At 34.9% G+C, this 20579-nt stretch overlaps 2 protein-coding genes and 1 pseudogene across 6 annotated transcripts in view; 2 read left to right on the top strand and 1 right to left on the bottom strand.

Annotated features, from left to right (window-relative positions):
- The first annotated feature begins 3417 nt into the window (after positions 1–3417).
- LOC104798513 (probable methyltransferase PMT20) lies at positions 3418–7380 on the top strand. Of its 3 annotated transcripts, none has more exons than XM_010520642.2 (8): positions 3418–3709; positions 4445–4728; positions 4828–4976; positions 5080–5275; positions 5352–5562; positions 5658–6336; positions 6425–6502; positions 6978–7380. In XM_010520642.2, exons 2-8 carry the CDS (start codon positions 4450–4452, stop codon positions 7198–7200), a joined length of 1815 nt encoding a protein of 604 aa, XP_010518944.1. In that variant the 5' UTR covers positions 3418–3709; positions 4445–4449; the 3' UTR covers positions 7201–7380. The 3 variants fall into 3 exon arrangements, with proteins under 3 accessions (XP_010518944.1, XP_010518943.1, XP_010518942.1); XM_010520641.2 differs by having other exon boundaries at positions 4440–4728; XM_010520640.2 differs by having other exon boundaries at positions 4388–4728.
- Positions 7381–7607: 227 nt separating this feature from the next.
- Positions 7608–9912, bottom strand: LOC104798512 (annotated as a pseudogene).
- A 5870-nt stretch (positions 9913–15782) lies between these two features.
- Positions 15783–20579, top strand: part of LOC104798510 (protein BREVIS RADIX) — a 6049-nt gene continuing 1252 nt past the window's right edge. Inside the window, exons 1-6 of one of the 3 annotated variants that reach the window (XM_010520637.1) lie at positions 15783–16046; positions 16718–16845; positions 18552–18705; positions 19720–20108; positions 20222–20351; positions 20449–20561. In XM_010520637.1, coding sequence (XP_010518939.1) covers positions 18586–18705; positions 19720–20108; positions 20222–20351; positions 20449–20561 — 752 coding nt within the window. In that variant the 5' untranslated portion in view covers positions 15783–16046; positions 16718–16845; positions 18552–18585. Of the gene's footprint in view, positions 16047–16695; positions 16846–18551; positions 18706–19719; positions 20109–20221; positions 20352–20448; positions 20562–20579 lie in introns of all 3 variants that reach the window. The other 2 variants (XM_010520636.1, XM_010520638.1) reach the window with 2 other exon arrangements.

The following is a 20579-nucleotide window of genomic DNA, read 5'->3' as shown; positions in this document are numbered from 1 at the left end:
TTTTATATATATATATATATATATATATATATATATATATATATATATATATATATATATATATATATATAAACCAAATAAAATATATAATGCATTTTCTTCTAATAAATGATCCTTAAATTTCTAACGCCACCGATGTAACGACCTATTTATTCTCGAACTTGTATTTTTTAACACAATAATTTCTAAACTTGTTTAATAGTTCCAAAATCGTCTATACCGCTATTTAACCCAAACAAAATTTAGGAATTACTGTGTTTAAAAATGCAAGTTTAAGAATTACTGTGTTAAAAAATATAAGTTTAGAAATTAATATGTTCAAAAATATAAGTTCGTGAATAAATAAGCACACCTACAAGTTCAAGAATTAATATTACACCAAATTATAAGTTCAAAAATTTTTAGGTATTTTTTTCTTTTTTATATAATTATTATAAAATCGTATACATATATATATACATGCATGTATGTATATATGGATGGAGCATGTGATTGTGGTTAGGTTGGCATAGGACATGGAAAGCATAAGGCATTCATTAATATGAAAGCAAAGAATAAAGGCAACTACGATATTTGTGTCGGTGCTTTTTTTATGTGTCATTAACTCATCGGGAAAAAATAATTTATAATTTATAATTTTCCCCAATTTATTATAATTAATTTACTGCACATATATAAAATATTATATACATATATAATATAATACAAGTAGGCACACCGCCCATAAGAATTCTGTATATTTTCTAGTTGACAATATTTTTTTTTTATTTAACCGACAAAAAATCCAAGTTTAGATTGTCACTCCACGTATATTTTCTAGTTGACAATATTTTTTTTTTATTTAACCGACAAAAAATCCAAGTTTAGATTGTCACTCCACGTATATTTTCTAGTTGACAATATTTTTTTTTTATTTAACCGACAAAAAATCCAAGTTTAGATTGTCACTCCACGTATATTTTATTTACAGCCACAATATATTGTGAATTAGTTTTGTTTTAACCATGTTTACATATCCGAACCTTATATTAAGCTTGCGTTATTTTTATTTTATTTTCTTTTATTTTATAGAGGTCTTTATTAAATATTTTGATTGCGCTATCTTTTTACATTTTTGTAATTTTTTATAATAGAAAAAAAAAACAAGTAAATAGCCTTACACTTAAACGTGATTATCGATTGTAACGAGGGCATTTATGTAATTTTAACTGATCAGGTCGCTAAAGCGTATCAGCCTTTTTCACCCGAACACGTGGTAAGTGATCATTGGTTGCTCTGAATCGTACAACCATGCACATCCCTTTTTTTGCATTAAAAATAGACGTAGACCTGTGAAATAATATATATATATATATATATATATATATATATAACTATTTTCATAATTTGAAAATAATATAAAAAGTTTCTAATACCATGTACAATATTTGTCAATTAATAACATAATATAGGTCTTAGTACCGCAATTTTTGCGCATAATAATGGATATACAATTTACAAATCTATAAATTTGGATGGATACAAACTAGGGCGGGTCGGTTCGGTTCTTCGGAACCGATCCGAACCGAACCGTGAAAACAGTATTTTTTTTATCCGAAACCGTTGTTATTTTCCAAACAGTTTTTAGAGAACCGAATTTTTCCGGAACCGAACCGAACCGAACTTTAAAAATCCCGAAAAACCGAATATTTTTAAAAGAAATCTATCATTTTTTTTAATAAAACCCGGAACCGAACCGAACAGATACCGAAACCGAACCGAACCGAATACAATAAAAAACCTGATTAGTATCTATTTTTGTAAAACCAAAAAAACCGAACCGATTCATCTGTCCCAAATCCCAACCGTTTTCCGAAACGTCTATTAGGACGTCCACTCCTAATACAAATCCACACTTATTGATATAAAAATATTCGTTTTTATAATTGAAGGGGATTTTTTGAAAGTTTTTTTTATTACTATAATATATATTTCTTAAAAATAAGTTTTGTTATTTAGACAATGCGATAATATCCTAGAGTTGTAAAAATAACGTACATATATTTCACCTCGATTTTTAAATAATTTAACTATTATTGACGTTTGTGTGAGTAATATATAATATTAAATTATTATAAAAAAAATATAATATCAAATAAACTTCGTGCTCCCGCACTCCGAAAACATTGTTATGATGGATGGTTCACTTCTAAGAAATCTCAATAAAAATGATAATCATTCATTGTTAATTGCGAAAATTATAACAATAATTTACGATTAATCAAATTAATTTTTTTAATAAAGTAATCAAATTAATTTTAAAAGTAATATTATTTTGAGTATAAAAAATGAATAATTGTACATACGGCTGACGTCATGACAAGTATACTATACCAGCAAATGTCTTTTTCCCTATATCTACGTAATTATATGCCATATATATAATAAAAACCAACAAAAATTATACGACCATAAATTGCGGTAGATTTTACATGAGATTTTTTTTTTAAATAAAAATCGTTACTTGAGATATTTTGAAGAAAATTTTAAAATTATAATTGATATATTATGGCTTTATCTCGAGAGAAAGTTTAGTTTGGAATTCATAAAATATTATAAATTATTCGAAAGAAACGATCCAAATAGGTGATTATAAGTCTGAAATGAGCATACCATAAAAAAACTCGTAAAAATATTTTTTATATTACAGATTAACATAAAAAATCTAAATAAAATAATATTTTTTTAGATTGTATTTAGATGTGACTAATAAAAATATAATAGAATTTCGAAAATTTTGTTCAAACATAGTGTTAGTAACCGAAAATAGAGAAGTTGAAAATCATACTCGTGAAGATAAAATTTTAATTAAAATCTTTATTATCAATAAATTAAAAAAAAATAGTAGTTTATATTTATCCACTTTAATCATAATTAAAAATAAAATATAAAATGCGGATTATGGTGACATATGCACTTTAACAGCATATAATTATAAACTCCATATGTTTTTGTTGGTGGGAGACTTAACACTAATTATGGCTAATCTCATTTTCACACTACCAACTACCAAAATGTTTAATTATAATTAGCAATTTATACAAAATTGTATTAACTTAAAATTTTGTTCATTGTCGGCAGTGTTTATACAGTCCAAATCCCAAATCATTCAATCTAAAGCGACTGTTATATATATATATATATATATAAATTGGGAAATTGGTAAAAAAAATATAAAAAGGAAATAAAGGGGTGAGAGAGATTGGCAGAAAGAGGAAATATAATAATTTAATTATACCGGAAAATAAAAACAGAAAAATACTGAAAGATAGAGAATCCTAACCTCCATGTGCTTCAAGAAATACGCGCAGAAGGACGACATCGCTGTCTGGCAGAAACTCTCGGACAAAAACTGTTACGACAACATCGAGAGAGAGAGAGAGAGAGAGAGAGAGAGAGAGAGAGATGAGAATGAGATGCAGCAAAGCGAATGACAACTGGTGAAGAAGAAACCATGGGAGACACTTATATAAACCATCTCCCCTGCTTGCTTCACTTATTGTCTGCGTGTTAGAGAGAGAGAGAGAGAAGAGAGAGAGAGAGAGAGATCATAGGGCTACTGCTCTTTCTCTCCATCTTCTCGTGTTTATCGGCTGATTATCGATACCCTTCTCCTGATTTTCCGAGAAAGTTTTGACCTTTTTGTCTCTCCCGAAGAAAAAACCCGAGGGTAAGTCAAATCCTCAGCTCCTTGTTCGTTGAAACTAGTCCGGTTATGACCTTACTCTCTGTTCTGTTTCAGATCTAATCTGTATGGTGACTTCATGAAAAATGGATCCCTGTTGATTTTTCCAGTGTATATATCGATAGTTCGATGAGTAATCCGTATATATATATACTGCAAAGATCTGACATTTCGATGAATTTTCTAATCATTTTCCCTATTTGTTTTCGAGATAAAAACTTTTCTCACTGGGTTTCTTGATGGCAGAAATTGAAAATACTTCGACCCATCGGCAAAGTTTCGATCTTTGAACGTATTCACTATCCAATCCGTATATGTATGTTTTTCTTACATAGTAGATTTATTTTGGGATGGCTTTGCCATTTGGGTCCCAGAATCATGTCTGAAAAAAATGCAAAAAGTGATGAGACAAGGACTGTTCTTTCACATATCTTGAAGTTGCCATCAGATCTCAGTTTCCAACCATTGGATTGGTTCTCGATTAAGCTGTTATTAACCTTTGAGGCTCTGTATAGGGTTTGTTCTTCATTGGATTAGTTGTTCCACTCGATCTGATCCGGGTTCGTGTTATTTTCATTGTAAAATGGGGCAATAAGATCATGTTTCCATGAATTTGCCATGGTATTGTGATATGATCCTATACTTGATTCACTGTTTCTGCAGGTGGTAGCATCAAATCCTTGATCTTTTCACAAAACTGGTGAATTGTTTGTAGTGTAGAAACCATGAAGCATAAGGATGGAAAGCAAAGCCATCAACCCGAAAAGGGTTCGAGGCTCATCTCAACGACGGTTCTGCTCGTCGTTTTGTGCGGATTTTCCTTCTACCTCGGCGGTATATTCTGTTCCGAGAAGGACAGAATCAGAATCGGGACCAAAGAAACCACGAGAACGGCAGTAGCTTCCCCTAAGGAACCCAAAGTTTCCCCTCTCCAGATAAAGTCTGTATCTTTCCAGGAATGCGGGACTGAATTCCAAGATTACACCCCTTGCACAGATCCAAAGGTAAAATCTATTGGAACTCATCCATTTTCATTCACTTGTAATGATCTTTAATCTTTAGAATGATATGTATATATAATGTTTTACTCTGTTTTATTGCAGAGGTGGAAGAAGTATGGTGTTCACCGGCTTAGTTTCTTGGAACGGCATTGCCCTCCGGTTTACGAGAAGAAGGAATGTCTAATTCCGCCGCCGGTTGGGTATAAGCCGCCGATTAGATGGCCGAAGAGCCGAGACCAGTGTTGGTATAGGTAAAATCAACAATCTTTTTAGCTGTTTACCCTTTACAGATATCGGGATCGATTTTTTTTTCTCGTTCTGATATAGAAATGTTCAAATGGGTTTGGTTTATAGGAATGTTCCATATGATTGGATCAACAAGCAGAAATCTAATCAGAACTGGCTCAGGAAAGACGGCGAAAAATTCATTTTCCCGGGCGGTGGCACGATGTTCCCCCGTGGAGTGAGTCACTACGTTGATTTGATGCGAGATCTTATTCCCGGGTTGAAAGACGGGACAGTTCGGACCGCCATTGATACCGGCTGCGGGGTGAGTTTTTACTCTCTCACATTTCGTTATTCGTTACACTATGAAATCGTTTATAAATCTCGTTTTTTCCCTTTAGGTTGCGAGCTGGGGAGGCGATCTTTTGGACCGGGGAATTTTAACACTATCTCTTGCTCCGAGAGATAACCATGAAGCTCAGGTTCAGTTTGCTCTCGAACGTGGAATTCCCGCGGTTCTCGGGGTAATCTCTACTCAACGGCTTCCTTTCCCATCGAGTTCTTTCGACATGGCTCATTGCTCAAGGTGTCTTATTCCATGGACAGAATTCGGTTAGGCATCCTACCCGTTTCACATTTCCTTTCCTCGTTTTGAATATCGAGAAATGCATCAAGATCATGACGAAAAACCCGTGTCTGGTTTTCAGGCGGAATCTATTTACTCGAGATTCATCGTATACTCCGTCCTGGTGGCTTTTGGGTCCTGTCCGGCCCTCCCGTGAACTACAAGAACCGATGGAGAGGATGGAACACGACTATCGAAGATCAGAAATCCGATTACGAGAAGCTTCAATCCCTTCTAACCTCCATGTGCTTCAAGAAATACGCGCAGAAGGACGACATCGCTGTCTGGCAGAAACTCTCGGACAAAAACTGTTACGACAACATCGTACAGAAAACCGATGCTTACCCGCCTAAATGTGACGACAGTATCGAGCCCGACTCGGCATGGTACACTCCCCTCCGGCCCTGCTTCGTTTCCCCGAGCCCGAAAGTCAGGAAATCAAGCCTCGGGTCCATACCCAAGTGGCCCGAGAGGCTACATGTTACGCCCGAGAGAATCTCAGACATTCATGGAGGAAGTGCTAGTGGTCTGAAACACGATGATGGCAAATGGAAGAACAGAGTTAAACACTACAAGAAACTTCTCCCGGTTCTCGGGACAGAGAAGATAAGGAACGTTATGGATATGAACACTGTCTATGGAGGGTTGGCCGCTGCCCTAATCGAGGATCCTGTCTGGGTAATGAACGTTGTATCCTCGTACGGTGCCAATACTCTCCCTGTAGTCTACGACCGTGGCCTCATCGGAATTTACCACGACTGGTAAAAACCGCAATCTCGTAACATTTTTCAATGTTGCTTTATATATATACACACACACGCGGGTTTATAATGTGGGATACCGATGCAGGTGTGAAGCTTTCTCGACATATCCAAGAACTTACGATCTTCTACACCTCGATGGCCTGTTTACCGCCGAGAGCCAAAGGTACATTCCTTTTCCCGACCCGAAAGTCTCCTCCTTTCTCTTTTTTGCCATGAAAAAAGATCACTTTTTAGATCCGGCCATCGAATTGGAATAAAAGAATCGGCATTAGGGGTGGTCATTTTGTGTTTCGGCTCGGTTATTTTCGAATTCGGTTATTTTGGTTTTAAAGAAACTGTAAACGTTTGGTTTGGTTTCGATTTTTAGTGGTGGTTTTCAAAGAAATTTTCGGTTATTTTTTATATTCGGTTCGGTTTTGATTTTTTCAGTTTGAGAGAAATTATACCCATCTGGTTTTTATATTCAATTCGGTTCGGTTAAGATCATGTGTTATTCGGTTATTAACCAAATTGGCCACTCCTCATCTATATGTATTAAGAATCTCGTATAACCCGGTTTACTTGACCAGGTTAAGCAGTGTCGGTTCAGTTCCGGTTTTCATAGGTTTTGGTTAACCGGTTGGTGGTACGTGAAACAGGTGCGAGATGAAGTACGTGTTACTGGAGATGGACCGGATTCTTCGACCGAACGGTTACGTAATAATAAGGGAATCCAACTATTTCATGGACGCGATTGTCAAGATCACGAAGGCGATGAGGTGGGGATGCCGGAAGGAAGAGACGGAGTACGCCGTCGAGAGCGAGAAGATTCTGGTTTGCCAAAAAAAGCTCTGGTTTTCTTCTAACCAAACCTCGAGTTGAAACCGGTATACTCGACGAGATAACCGGGAATAACCGGGTGTTTGAGAAAGTTAGCCGTTTCTCTTTTTTTTTTTTATAATTCGTCGGGTAAAGTATAAGGTAGCCGATACTGAATCATACGATTATTCTTTGAGGTTATATATACTTTTATTCATATATATACATTTTAATATTTTCATTTATAACGATTACTCGAAATTTAATAAATAAAGTAATTGTTTTTCTTAATAATTCTACGAAGTTGTACCCTTTTTAGTAAAAAGATGTGATTTTAGATACACATTATCAGATCTACAACAAAAATGTTGATACAAGTTTAAGAAACTTTTAAACCACAAAAATACATAAAATAAATTTATTTCTATAAAAAAAAAAAAACAAGTCATCTCAAACCGAATATAAAAATAATAAAAAATCTCAGTAAATTTCTTTTAGAAAAATAAGTATTTTTATCATTAAAAACCGAACTAAACCAAATATAAAATCCAATCAAACCAAACCCAAACCAAAATCCGAGACGCCAACCCCTAAAAATTTACCAATAATTTGGAGAGTCGGGTTGGTTTTCCTTTGAGCGGTTTCTCATCTCCTCGATTCCGGACTGAGAAAACCGCTTTCGGAGAACTCGAAGAACATCTTCAACCTTCTTTGCCAGAAGCACCATCGAGTGGTATAAGACATCAGCCATCTCAGATACTGTCCGAGAATTTCCCTCATTCATCGTCTTCCACTGTTCTGCATAACTCACCAGCCTCTTCCCTGTACCATTATTACCACCACCATCTTATGTTTCTATGGCGAAAGGCTGATATCCGATAATATAGAATGTAGAATATACCGTATTTTCGAGCATAGCAAACTGTCATCGGTCAATAAGTGTCGGGTCCATGAGGGTTTGCCTTCTTGAGGAACTTCCAGCTCGTCTTTCCGCTTGGAAATGGTTGACAGAATCATTGTCACATTCGGGACAGATATCATGAACGTTTATATAGTTTTTGGACATCTCTCCTTTCGCCCATAAGGTTGATCTTGACCGGCTGAAGAATGTCGCCTTCCGGTAAGCAACGGTCGTGGATAGGGCCTCATTGTTTACAAACCCTTGCATCAATATGGCACCCATATCGACATTTTGTGCAAGGCCTTTGTGATCCCATTTCATTCAGTCCAACAACTTGTCTACCTAAACAAAAACACAGCAAAACAATAAAAGAACAATCAATAGTTCAGAATAGAACGCGAGAGAAATATCAAATTCCCTATTAACAAAAGATAATTCCTTTCACACAAGCTTAAATGCTTCATTTCGGCCATCTAAGTGTATCAAAGTTGTAAAAATGCAAAACTTTCTCGAAGGGTAAAACATGAAACACAGCACCAGGTTGAATCTTGAACCCCATAAAACAGAATTCATCATGGATGCAGATGACCGGGCCTTGGAGAGAAATCACGACCAAAAGATAGAAACCATCAAAAGGCCTTTCCTTCTCTCTCATTTCTTTACCAGACATGTAACAGTCCCAACTCATAAGACAAAGAGTAGACACTTGACTTATGTCTGGTCAGATCGGGGATCACCAAAAGAATAAATCTCGACACAAAACATCCAGATATATGCCAGAATTCAATTTCACATGTGGAGAACAGATGTAGCTCATGTCATCATGGTTGCAGATGACCGGGCAACGATGAACGCCTCGGAGGGAAATCCAGACCAAAAGATGGAAACCATCAAAAGGCCTTTCCTTCTCTCTCATTTCTTTACCAGACATGTAACAGTCCCAACTCATAAGACAAAGAGTAGACACTTGACTTATGTCTGGTCAGATCCTGGGATCACCAAAAGATGAAATCTAGATGCAGAGAAATGTCAGGATTCAATTTCACATGTGGAGAACAGATGTAGCTCATGTCATCATGGATGCAGATGACCGGGCAACGATGAACACCTTGGAGAGAAATCCAGACCAAAAAGATGAAAACCATCAAAAGGCCTTTCCTTCTCTCCCTTTCATTTACCAGAAATGTAACAGTCCCAACTCATGTGACAAAGAGTAGGCACCTGACATATGTCTGGTCGGATCCTGGGAGATAGAAATTCAACCCAACAGTAGTAGCTACAAATCATTCTCACGTCGTTATAATTTCTGCACATTTATTCGATTACTTACAAAACCTTCGAGAGAAATCAAAACCGGAAATGGAAACCATCTCAGGGGTTTGCCTCATCTTTCTTCTCTTTCCCGGGCGTTAAACAGTTCCCACACACAAACTCCATGGTGGGCAAACTGAATCAACCTAGGCAAGTTCTTACACAAATCGATACCGACAAAGAGGAAACTTCAACGACAACAACAAACGATGCATCAGCTCAAATCCCAGAGTAGCATTTCACCAATTCGAATAAAACAGCAAGATCATTTCACTACCTTCACGTGAAAAAAATCGTTCTGATCACTTGATGCGAAGACAACACTGGATCTTTCTCTTCGACTTACTGTCTCTGACGCAGCAAGAGAGGGGAACGTAGCAGCCTCCCCTCGCTGGTAATGACTGAACTAATGCAGGGTAACAGACCGCCATTGGAGCCACCTTTAAACTCAGATCCACATACAGAACAGGAACAGCAAGAGAGAGAGGGAGAGGTGGTCGTCCTGAAAGGGACGATAATGGCGGCGGTGACGTAGGAGAAATGGGGAAAAAAAACCTAATTCTCTCGATCGTCTGCTAGATACAGCTACAATGACTGAATGACGTGTCTTATAAAGAACATTTCTACGAACTAAAAAGACCAACATACCCCTGTTAGAAGACTTATTCACTGAACCACCATTGTACGGCTCCGGTACTCTATATTGTGGGCTGATAATGATACTTCGATTCGTTGCCCAACGTTCTCGAGGCAAGGCCCCATTCTCCTTTTGAGAATTTGGAATATGAAAATAGAGATTGATATTAAAAAAAATGATTTATTATCGGATTAATATAAAAATAAATAAATAAATAAAAATAATTGTTTTAGTTTTATTTTTGTAGGATATATACATGACGTTGTTGTATACATATGTTTGTGGGGTTAAGGTTACTATTAATTTAATTTGTATGAGTAAATTTTAAAGTTTTAAGATTTTTTTTTTGTGTGTGGGATTGGTGGTATTTAGATATTTTCATTGAGATAGGATATAAAATTTTTTATTTTTGGATTTTCGATTTGGTTGAATTAATCGGATAATTGTTCGAAAATGGGACAATGAAAGTCCAAACTGTCACATGGTAATTTTCTTGAAATGTATTTTCCTGGTAAATTTATTTTATTTTCTTTTTGTTCTTTAACAAAATATATTTTCCTGGTTAATAACTTAATATGGAACAAAGAAACCAAAAGAGGAAACAACAACAAAAAAAAAAACAAAATGGAATACAAATCACCTTAACAAAAAAAAATGGAAAATGTGTGATTTAATGCCTAGTAATATTATTTTACTTGATTTTTTTTTCACTGCCACGTAAAGGGTAACAGTAAAAACACATACCAATGTGAAAATGAATTCTGAAACATGGTTAATATATTGTTTTAGTGTTTTTTTCAACTCTTTGTTTAGAGTCTTAAGGGAAAATTAAGGCTCAAAAATTTGGAAATAAAGTACTGTTTTTAATCATTAAATTGCAAAATAAAAAGAAAAGAAAAAAAGTAAATGACCATGATTTCGAAATAAATTTTATTTTATATTTGGTCGAGTAATTCAAATTTGGATGATGCTTCATTATAAACAATACAAGAAAAAAAAAAGGTAATCGACTTGCAATGCTAAGATATTAATAAAGCAACCTTAAAATAAAAAAATAAATAAAAGAGGAAGGACATAATTAAGCCATGTTTTTTTCTTTTTTGTTTCTCTCTTTCCAAACCGAGAATATGCTCGAAGCTTTCGAAATCCCTTTAATGGATATATTTAGTTTTTGAAATATTTTAGAAATATCTTAATTTCAATTAAAAACATGCAATTTCTTCACAAGTATACAAACTAGTGGGGACAAAAAAGGAAATATACTGATTTAAAAAATACGAATTTATATGATCGTATCGTTTACAAAACTATATATTATAATGGTATATTCGATTTTACGCGAGTGTGTGTATACATGGCCGTCTCACTTTGACGGGGAAGCAAGTGGCCTTGGAAGAAGATATTATCTGCAGGAGACATATCCACAACGAAAGATTTGGTCTTAACGTTCGGGAAGAGGAGAATATGTGAAGACAGGGCCGTCTCATAAATTTTTGGGGCCCTGTACATATTTTAAATTTATATAAATTAATAAATTTAAAAATAATAATTTTAAATAAAATAAAAAAATTAAAAATTGTATTATTTCCAAAAACATTTAAAAATGATATAAATATATTTAATTTAACATAATATACCAATGAACTGCTATAATATATTTTAATTAGTTTTAATAAATGTTTTTTAATATATTTTATAGAAACAATCAGTTCTAATAAATGTTTTTTTATAACAATTATAATATATTTTGGTTTTAGCTGTTAAAAATAAATATTTTAATTTATTTAATAATAATAAAGATAATTAATAATAACAAAAATTGTTACAGTTTATAATTAATTTTAATTATTTTCTATTATTAATAATTAATAATTAATAAGGGGCCCCATAAATTTTGGGGGTCCTATTCCATCGCACCTTTTGAATATGCTAATAGACGGCTCTGTGTGTATATATTGTCCGATCCAACTATAGAGGGGATTAAGGGATCGAAAAAAACAAACCCCGAAATAAAAAAGGGAAAAAGCCGTAAAGCCGTGAAACATGTTTTTTTTTGTAAATTCTATTTTATATTTATATATGGAAATTTTCCTATATATATATATTATAATAATAATTTTATTTTTTTTATATTTGAGGACAAAACTAAAAATGTATGGGTTCGCAAAAAAAAAATCTAGTGATTGGTTATTTGTTTGGTTAGTTGCTTTGGTGGGGTTAAGCATAATGGTGTTGTTTTATTTGTTGCTTTCAATTTCTTTATAGACAAATTTTTTATTTATGAATATGAAATAATTTTTAAATTACTCCATTCTATCATTTTTTTTTAAAGTTTACAGTTTAAAACGTAATAATGTTCATAGAAATCTTTATTTTAATATAAGATATGCTTTACAATTCGGAGTCCGGCATGGATTATTATTATTTTTTTTTTGTAAAAAGGCATGGATTATTATTACTATATATAGATAACATTATTTAGGGTAAAAAATAAAATTCTAATGAGTAATTGAATATATTTTTTTGTCATCGCTATAACAAGACAATAAAGAGATTCGATGCTGCCACATGCAGAGAAAAAATGATACACACACACACACATATATATATATATATATATATATGTATGTATGCATGCATGCATGCATGTATGTATGTATGTATTGATTTTTGTTTATTGTGTTGGATGGAGTTTTTAACGCCCCTCTGTCATGAGCATTCTTTGCTTAAAGACATGTAAGACTCTGCGAATAAAGCGCACTATATATCTCGTATTGGTAATTAAAGGAAGGTGGGTATTCCGGTATTCGGTTCGAGTTCGAGTTGGTAATGATTCGAATCGATTCTTTTGATTTTATAAAACTAGATCTCTATCGTTTATTATATTATATTCGATTTGATTCGATTTCGGTTCGGTTCCGCTTTTAATGCCCCGTGAGTAAGTTTAAAGGGGGCATTATCCAAAATACATTCCTTTTACGAAACCTACTTCTGTATATATCCTTCTCCAAATATGACCATGTGACCAAAATATCTTACGTATCACACTAATTACTTGGTGAAACTATAAAAAAAAATTTAACGCTATGACCAATGTGATCATCATGTGACCATACAGTTATTCTGGTCACATGCTCACGTTTGGAGAAGGGTATGTACAGAAATAGATTTAGTAAAAGAAGGGTATTTTGGATATTTTGCCGGTTTAAAGACATGTAAGACTCAACTGACGAATAAAACTAAATTATATGTATATATATATATATATCATACTTTTTTTTTTATAAAAGCACTCACTATATATCTCGTATTGGTAATGATAATAAAGACGAATAAAAATTGTAGAATATGTTTTGATGAATAAGACAAGAATAAGAGATCATCTAACTGGGTTTAGGCGTGCCCTTTTGTATATGATAATGTCTTTTGCCAAGGGCAAACCCTCTATTTCAGACAGCGTCTTTGGACCATCCACAGGAAACATGCTATACACACTCCACTCACTGTCCAAACAAAAGTCTTTGGAACGTATCTATTCAATCGTACGATACATTTATTAAAATATATATATATATATACATACGAAGAACAAAATTTTCCTGTATTTTTTGCTTTATATTTTAAACAAAGATTTTTTTTTTATAATTTTAAAACGTATGTAATTTCCAAATTTAAAGTTACGAGATATCATTAATGATGTACGATAGTAACACATGATGGATGATGTACATATATAGTGAAAAAAAGTTTGATTTCAGAGAAGTAGAAAAGTGATTGGAATATATAAAATATGAAACAAATTGCATTATATTTGAATCTAAAATATATATGTATTGAATTTGATTGGATCCGTTTTTTGAATTAATTAACTAAATATGATTAAAATAAATAAATTGATATATTTTTGTATAAAAGTTGAATCAATCTAATATATGAATTGAATAGACACAAATATAACAGGATATTTAGAATAACCACACACACACATATATATAAATTCGATGCAGACACCATGAATAGGGGTGTCAATTTAGGGTGTCAATTTAGGTTCGAGGTCTGAAGTCTGGCCCGACCTAATCTGAAAAATAGCGGGTTTTGGACCGAAGTTTCTTGGTCCGAACAAAATCGGGCTTTCGGGTCGGTCCGAAAGCCCGATTTTTTTTTTAAAAGCAAAAAAATAACATTTACAAAGGGAGGTTCACGACCCAACCCGATCCGACCCGAGCCCAGAATGCATAGGGCCGGGTTTCGGATTTAATTATATAGGCTCAAAAAAACCGGATCGGTCTGAACCCGAGTCCGAAATTTCCGGACCGAGCCGGCCCGATTGACACCCGTAACCGTGAATAACGAGTTGACATATCTCAATGAAAAGACAGGAGAGAACGAAAACTGAAAAGGTGACCGATCATAGCCGGTGACAGAATCTCATTCTTCCTCTTTTTTCTTTTTTCTTTTTTTTTTGGTTCCTTCTTCAGGTGATACTTGGAATAATAATAACAAATTTGGTTACTTTATAATATTAATATATTATATACCCCGAATAACATGGTACGTACCATTATTCCCCCGTAACAAATGAATATTATGTAGTATTTTTATTTAAATCCACGATGGTCGTCTATACAATATATACACACACACATACCCTTGTACGTATTTTGACATATATATATATATATATATAAGAGAATTAAATACGTAGCATGCTATTGCTTAATGACGAATTAACGTGTTAGCGTATATAAGTCTATATGTTACTTTTGAGAATAATTTAATCTTTACTTTTAAATCTAATGTACAAAAAAGCAAAGGATGTTCTATTGCCTATCTATCTTATTTACATCAACTAAATAAATGATTCATGTTAAATTGTATTATTGTTTAGAAATATTTCTCGAAATACACGTAATGATCGTTTCTTATAATATATATATATATATATATATATATATATATTTTAAAAGTTTACGGAATAAATAAAACCGGTGAACAACATAGCTAAGTAAACTCAAGCTTGTTAAATAAACATTTGTTTAATCACACACCCATAATTATCTAAATTAATTTTGTTTTAGTTTTGAAATATTTAATATTCTTTATCAAAAAAAGAAATATTTAATATTACAACAACTGCAAATGTATTTTTAGACGACAGAAAAAAATGGATGACGTGTATTTATTATCATGGTTGTATGTCATAATTAAAATTTTCATCTACCATCATTATAAACATTTATCTCGTGATGGGGTCAATCATCAAGGCATCAACTACGTTATTTTTTTCATTTGAATAATCATTCTAAAATTTATTTGCACAATAATATCGAATCCATTATATTGGTATTTTACATAATTAGCCCAAAACTATGACATATATATATATATATATTTAAAAATGTAACACATGAATTTATTTAAATCGAGATAAAATTATATTAACAATTTATTTAAAAAAAGGATACAAGGAGACGAAAAAAAAAGAGAATATTGATGCGACCGTTCCCTAGGCCCTGTCAAATGATACCCGACCCGTTTCAGCTGTCTTCAACCAACCAGAGCCTGCCACGTACCCTACTTCCCTCACACGTAAGAGATCCTCTCTCCCTCTCCGTCTCCGGCAGACACGTGGGCCCTCTCTTGCCGTCTCGATAAGAGACCAAATTTTGATCGTCTCACCCCCGTCAACTGACGGCGTAGTTAACTAACGCCGTTTAATCTCTCGTTCATCCACGTATGTATATATACCCACGGCCCTCTACTCCTTCCCTCTTCTCTTCGCCCTCGTTAAAAAAAAAAAATTGGAGCCCCGTTTTCGTTTCCGGGTGATCCGATTACCCGGAAAATTTTGAAATTTTTTGGCCGTTCTCGTTTTCTGGAAGGAGAAATCTGTGCTATTTCTGGAAACGTATTAGATCTTCGAGCTGATTTCGGGATCTTTGTCGGAGATTATCGCGGTATTTTAGGTCCGGGAGGCGATCAGATTCCTTTTGTTTCTTACTCACTGGCAGATTTCCAGAATCGGAATCGTCTCGCTCGGAGAAGAGTTTGAGGGGCCAGGTACGAACGGGAAATTTTCTCTTGGACTTTCTCGAGAAACAAACAGTGGTTCAGTGCATTGTTTCTTTTTTTTGGCGTGAAGAACGAGTGGAATTTTCCTTCTCTGGTCGCCGGTTTTGATTCCTCTTTCGAACTTTTTCTGGAAACAGTGCCTTATCTGCATTTTCCCTCCGTTTGTTTGCGTTTTTGATTGATTGATTGATTTGATTGACTCGTATCGCCGTGGCCGTTTTGCTTTCCGATTTTTTTTTTTTAATTAAAACCTTCCATGTCCTGTTTTAATGGCGGATATGTTACTTCTCGTTTCTCTCCCGCCCTCTCACAATCTAAACAGAGGTTCCTCCATTTTATGATCCGTGGAAAACCACTCTTCCCAAATCATCCACCTGTAACTTCTGCATCAGTTTTCTTCATCTTTCCAGGGGAAAAAATGTTCACCATCATCGACGAATAAGCATTTTCTCGTTTCCTTTCAAAAGTTTCCTAATATACCGACTGTTCCCACTTTACTCGTACCTTTTTCCTGGAGGAAGGATTTCGCCCGTTTTGGAACGGAAAAATTCCATTCAATTCAAACCCATTCATCAGTTGTCCTGTGTTTCCCCGCATTTACTCCAATTCCTCTCTGTAACGCAATTGATCTCTGCAGGCCTTTGATGGCCTATATATAGGTGTAGATACGGAACAAAGCAAATCAGTGTTGGGACGAAAATAAGGGCGGAGCCGGAAAAGCAAAAGCAGAGCTGATTTTCGCTTACGAGGTTGAAGGAACGCTTAGTCCGAAGAAATTTACAAGAGGGTTAGTACCATTTTCGTCCTTGCTGTTTTTGATTCGATTCAATCACAAACACGAGAAAATTTTCCTAATGGAATGGGGAAAAATGTGAAGTCATTTTCTTGGGATTAAAAATAACAATGGCTTCGCCATCAGTTCTTTGCTTTTGCTAGATGAAACAGGTTTCGATCTTCGTGAAACCCTTTTCCCTAATGTTTTTCTTTCTTCTCCGATTATTACCTCAATTATTTGATTTCTCTCTCTCTCTCTCTCTCTCTCTCCCTGTCTATCCTTTTTTTCCCATCGATCTGATCATCCATAGCTTTCGTTCCTCGACATGCATTAGATTGGTCCATCATCACACAAACCCTAAAAAGAGAAACCCATGTTTTTCTTTCTCACCCACGTGACCGTGACGATTCCATTCTCTTGCAAATGCATTAAAAAAAAAAATTTCCTTGCAAGAGATAAAAATTCAAATTTCGCGTCTTTGGAATAGTGTCAAACCCGAGAAAACCAGAAGGAAACAAAGATATTTTCTTTGTTTTTGTCGATTAGTATGATTATCTTTCTTTTTTTTGTTTCTTCCATCGATCTAAATATATAATCATGTCAGAAACTTCGGCTGCTGGAAAAAAAATATTCTTTGAAGCTTTTGATGTGTTGTTTTTGTGGGAATGGGCTCTTTGCTGCACACAAAAGCATTAACACACCCCGCCTGCCCTCCCTTCTCTCTATTTAGACCACTTTTACTCACAAAGAAACAAAAACGTATTTGCAAAAACACAAAACTCTTCTCCCTCTACCCACTTTTCCCTTTAAAAAAAGGGTTCTTAAAATAGAATGCAAGATGTAATCTTGGTATATATATATATATATATATATAATTGATTGTAAGTAAGTGTGATTTCTCTATTCAGGTGTTTGGATCGATCCGAGGGAAAACATGGGAAATTTATTTATTGTTTTTCTAATGGGGGTTCCTTTGATTATCTTTTCTTTTTGTTTTAACATCTTTAAGCACTTTTGTCTTTATCAAGATTACCCCCCACCTAATCATGAACCTCAATATTTTATCTATATTTTTTATGTGTCGTCTATGTTTTATGATGTCTTATGTGAATTTGTGGATAAAACCCTCGTATATAAGTCTCACATCCAACAAATAAATCAAAAGGGTCCATTTTTTTTAAAAAATTAATAATTTGGATGATGGTCCTTTATGGGTTTAAGCTACCAACTCAACTTCCTATCGTGTCTTTGTTTTTCTCGTGTCCGGTGTGGGGTTTAGTGGTTGCCATCTGATACAAAATATACAAACAACTTGTCCATGCGTGTGTTTTATATGTGTTTCCGAAAACGACAATTCGGTCCGAGTTGCTCTTTATACGTTGTAACGACTGTTTACTACGTCTGTCGCTGTTTTTGGATAATTTTATCCTTTTTCTTACAAAAATAAATTGCCCTTTTAAGTTCTTGACAAGTGTTTATCGTATTTTGCAATTATCAGATGATTTTCCGCATTTTCACGTGAAGGAATTTCGAACCTGATTACCAAAGCTCTACTAGTTTTGGTATCAGCGTTTGTGTTTGTATTTACCCCCTTCATAATTCCAGTTACATGCTATATATATATATATATGTATGTATATTTATAAGCATAGAAACTGCTTCTGGTTTGCCCAAGTTGTCATTTTGTTGAGTAACGTTCTTTTGTGTTGTGGTTATAGGCTTAAAAAAGGGGAAGAACAAAAGCAAGCAAAGATGTTTACTTGCATAGCTTGTACGAAACAAATGGCAGATGGAGGCGAGGAGGTAGAAGGCGGAGCGCGTGGGAGCTCCACTCCCAATACTAAAGAAGCCGTCAAAAGCCTAACTACACAGGTCTCTCTCTCTCTCTCTCTCTCTTTGAAATCTTTGCTTTCCTTGTTGATCTTCTTGCTTTTTTGCACTTTACTTTGCTGCTTTTACCTAATTGCCTTGGCCGTGAAACAAACAAAGACACAGAACCCACTTAACGTATCGCAAAAGCAAAATCTTTTATTTAATGCTCCTACCAAACCGGTCCTCGAATTGTTTGAAATTTTGATTCTTTTCACTTGATGATTTCAAATTCGGCTACCCGATTCCCAACCATAAAAGTTGATTGATTTTGTTTGACGGCTTTGAACAGTATAGGGGTCACTGTTGCATAGTAGCGGTAGCCGAAGAAGTTTAGGTTTTAGACATAATCTTAGGACGGGACAGCATCACTTCAAGGAATCCCTAGAATCTTTACGGCCTATCCCTCCCTAACATCATATAGATGCTACTAGATTCCGTCTGCAGATTTTTAAATGACATAATATTTGGCCCGTTGATGCGTTAATCATTAATAAAGTTGGTTTGGACCATGCCTTAATGAGTAGGGTTTCTTGTTTTTCGGCTAGAAATAATGGATAGGATTCTGATTGGTCTCTCGAAGACAGAACACTATAGTTGTGTTTGATTAACGGGGAAGACACGGAGAAGTGTTTTTATTTTTCAAAAAATAATGTTAGATCTCTTACATTCAGTGATCGTGTCATGTGAACGACAATAAATTAATAACACACGCAGTTGAAAGTATTCATCTTTTGATGCATTTATTCGGGTGGTTGATGATTCCAGCAATAGAATGTTGATGGCTGAAGCTTTAGTGTTTCCTGTTGTGTATATAATTCTCGAGGGCTTGGGGCTTTAAATGCGTCATTGTCTAGTCACCCTTCTTTAATAATGTTTTGTGTTGTGAATAAATTTGCCTCTACCCTTTTCTAATTTGTCAGAACAAACAGATGTTTCTTGGATATCTGTGAAATATTTGATAAACTGATAAAACATTTGTTGCACATTTTTAACTGGGTGTTTTGTGAAATGCAGATCAAAGATATGGCGCTGAAATTCTCTGGTGCTTATAAACAATGCAAACCATGCACAGGGTCCAGCGGCTTGAAGAAAGGGCCCAGGCCTTACCCGGATTTCGACACTGCTTCTGAAGGTGTTCCCTATCCTTATCCGGGCGGAAGCTCGACTTCCACCCCTGCCTGGGACTTTACGAGCTCGACCCACCATCCAGCTGGTCGTCCTGAGTCGAGATTCACGGCAGTGTATGGCGGAGATCGAGAATCTATTTCGGCACAGTCATGCGATGTGGTAGTAGAGGATGATCATGAGCCAAAGGAGTGGATGGCTCAAGTGGAACCCGGTGTTCATATCACTTTTGTTTCACTTCCCAGTGGAGGAAACGATCTGAAACGGATCCGTTTCAGGTAATTGAAACTCATTTCACTTAGAACTATGGTTTGACCCTTTTTGTATAATCATCAAATGTGATCTAATGCTGGATGAAAGTAACATTTCTTGCGTGTCTTATTGTTGAAAGCCGGGAGATGTTTGACAAGTGGCAGGCCCAGCGATGGTGGGGTGAGAATTACGATAAAATCGTAGAGCTATATAATGTACAGAGATTTAACCGTCAAGCCCTTCAAACGCCTGCTCGGTCCGAGGACCAGGTAAAAGCATCAACCTTTATATCAAAAGAACAAAGCAAGAGTATGCCAAAACTAAGTTTAAGGATCTGCAAATGCTTTCTGCCTGCATTTTCTTCAGAGGGATTCAACTTATTCGAAACTCGAGTCAGCAAGAGAAAGCAAAGACTGGACGCCAAGGCAGAACTATAGACCACCTCCAGGAGCCAGTGTGCCACACCACTTCTACGGCGGTCCTAGCCCCTACGGAAC

Source organism: Tarenaya hassleriana, unplaced genomic scaffold (genome assembly GCF_000463585.1).
Source record: "Tarenaya hassleriana unplaced genomic scaffold, ASM46358v1 Cleome54, whole genome shotgun sequence".
In the NCBI taxonomy this organism is placed as follows: domain Eukaryota; kingdom Viridiplantae; phylum Streptophyta; class Magnoliopsida; order Brassicales; family Cleomaceae; genus Tarenaya; species Tarenaya hassleriana.
The sequence above is the reverse complement of the archived record's forward strand: the minus strand, read 5'-3'. Positions and strand labels throughout refer to the sequence as shown.

Coding starts and splice junctions, on each gene's coding strand:
- LOC104798513 (XM_010520642.2), top strand. CDS start 4,450: ATGAAGCATAAGGATGGAAAGCAAAGCCATCAACCCGAAAAGGGTTCG. Junction 6,337..6,424: donor ATCGGAATTTACCACGACTG/GTAAAAACCGCA, acceptor ATACCGATGCAG/GTGTGAAGCTTTCTCGACAT. Junction 6,503..6,977: donor TTTACCGCCGAGAGCCAAAG/GTACATTCCTTT, acceptor TACGTGAAACAG/GTGCGAGATGAAGTACGTGT.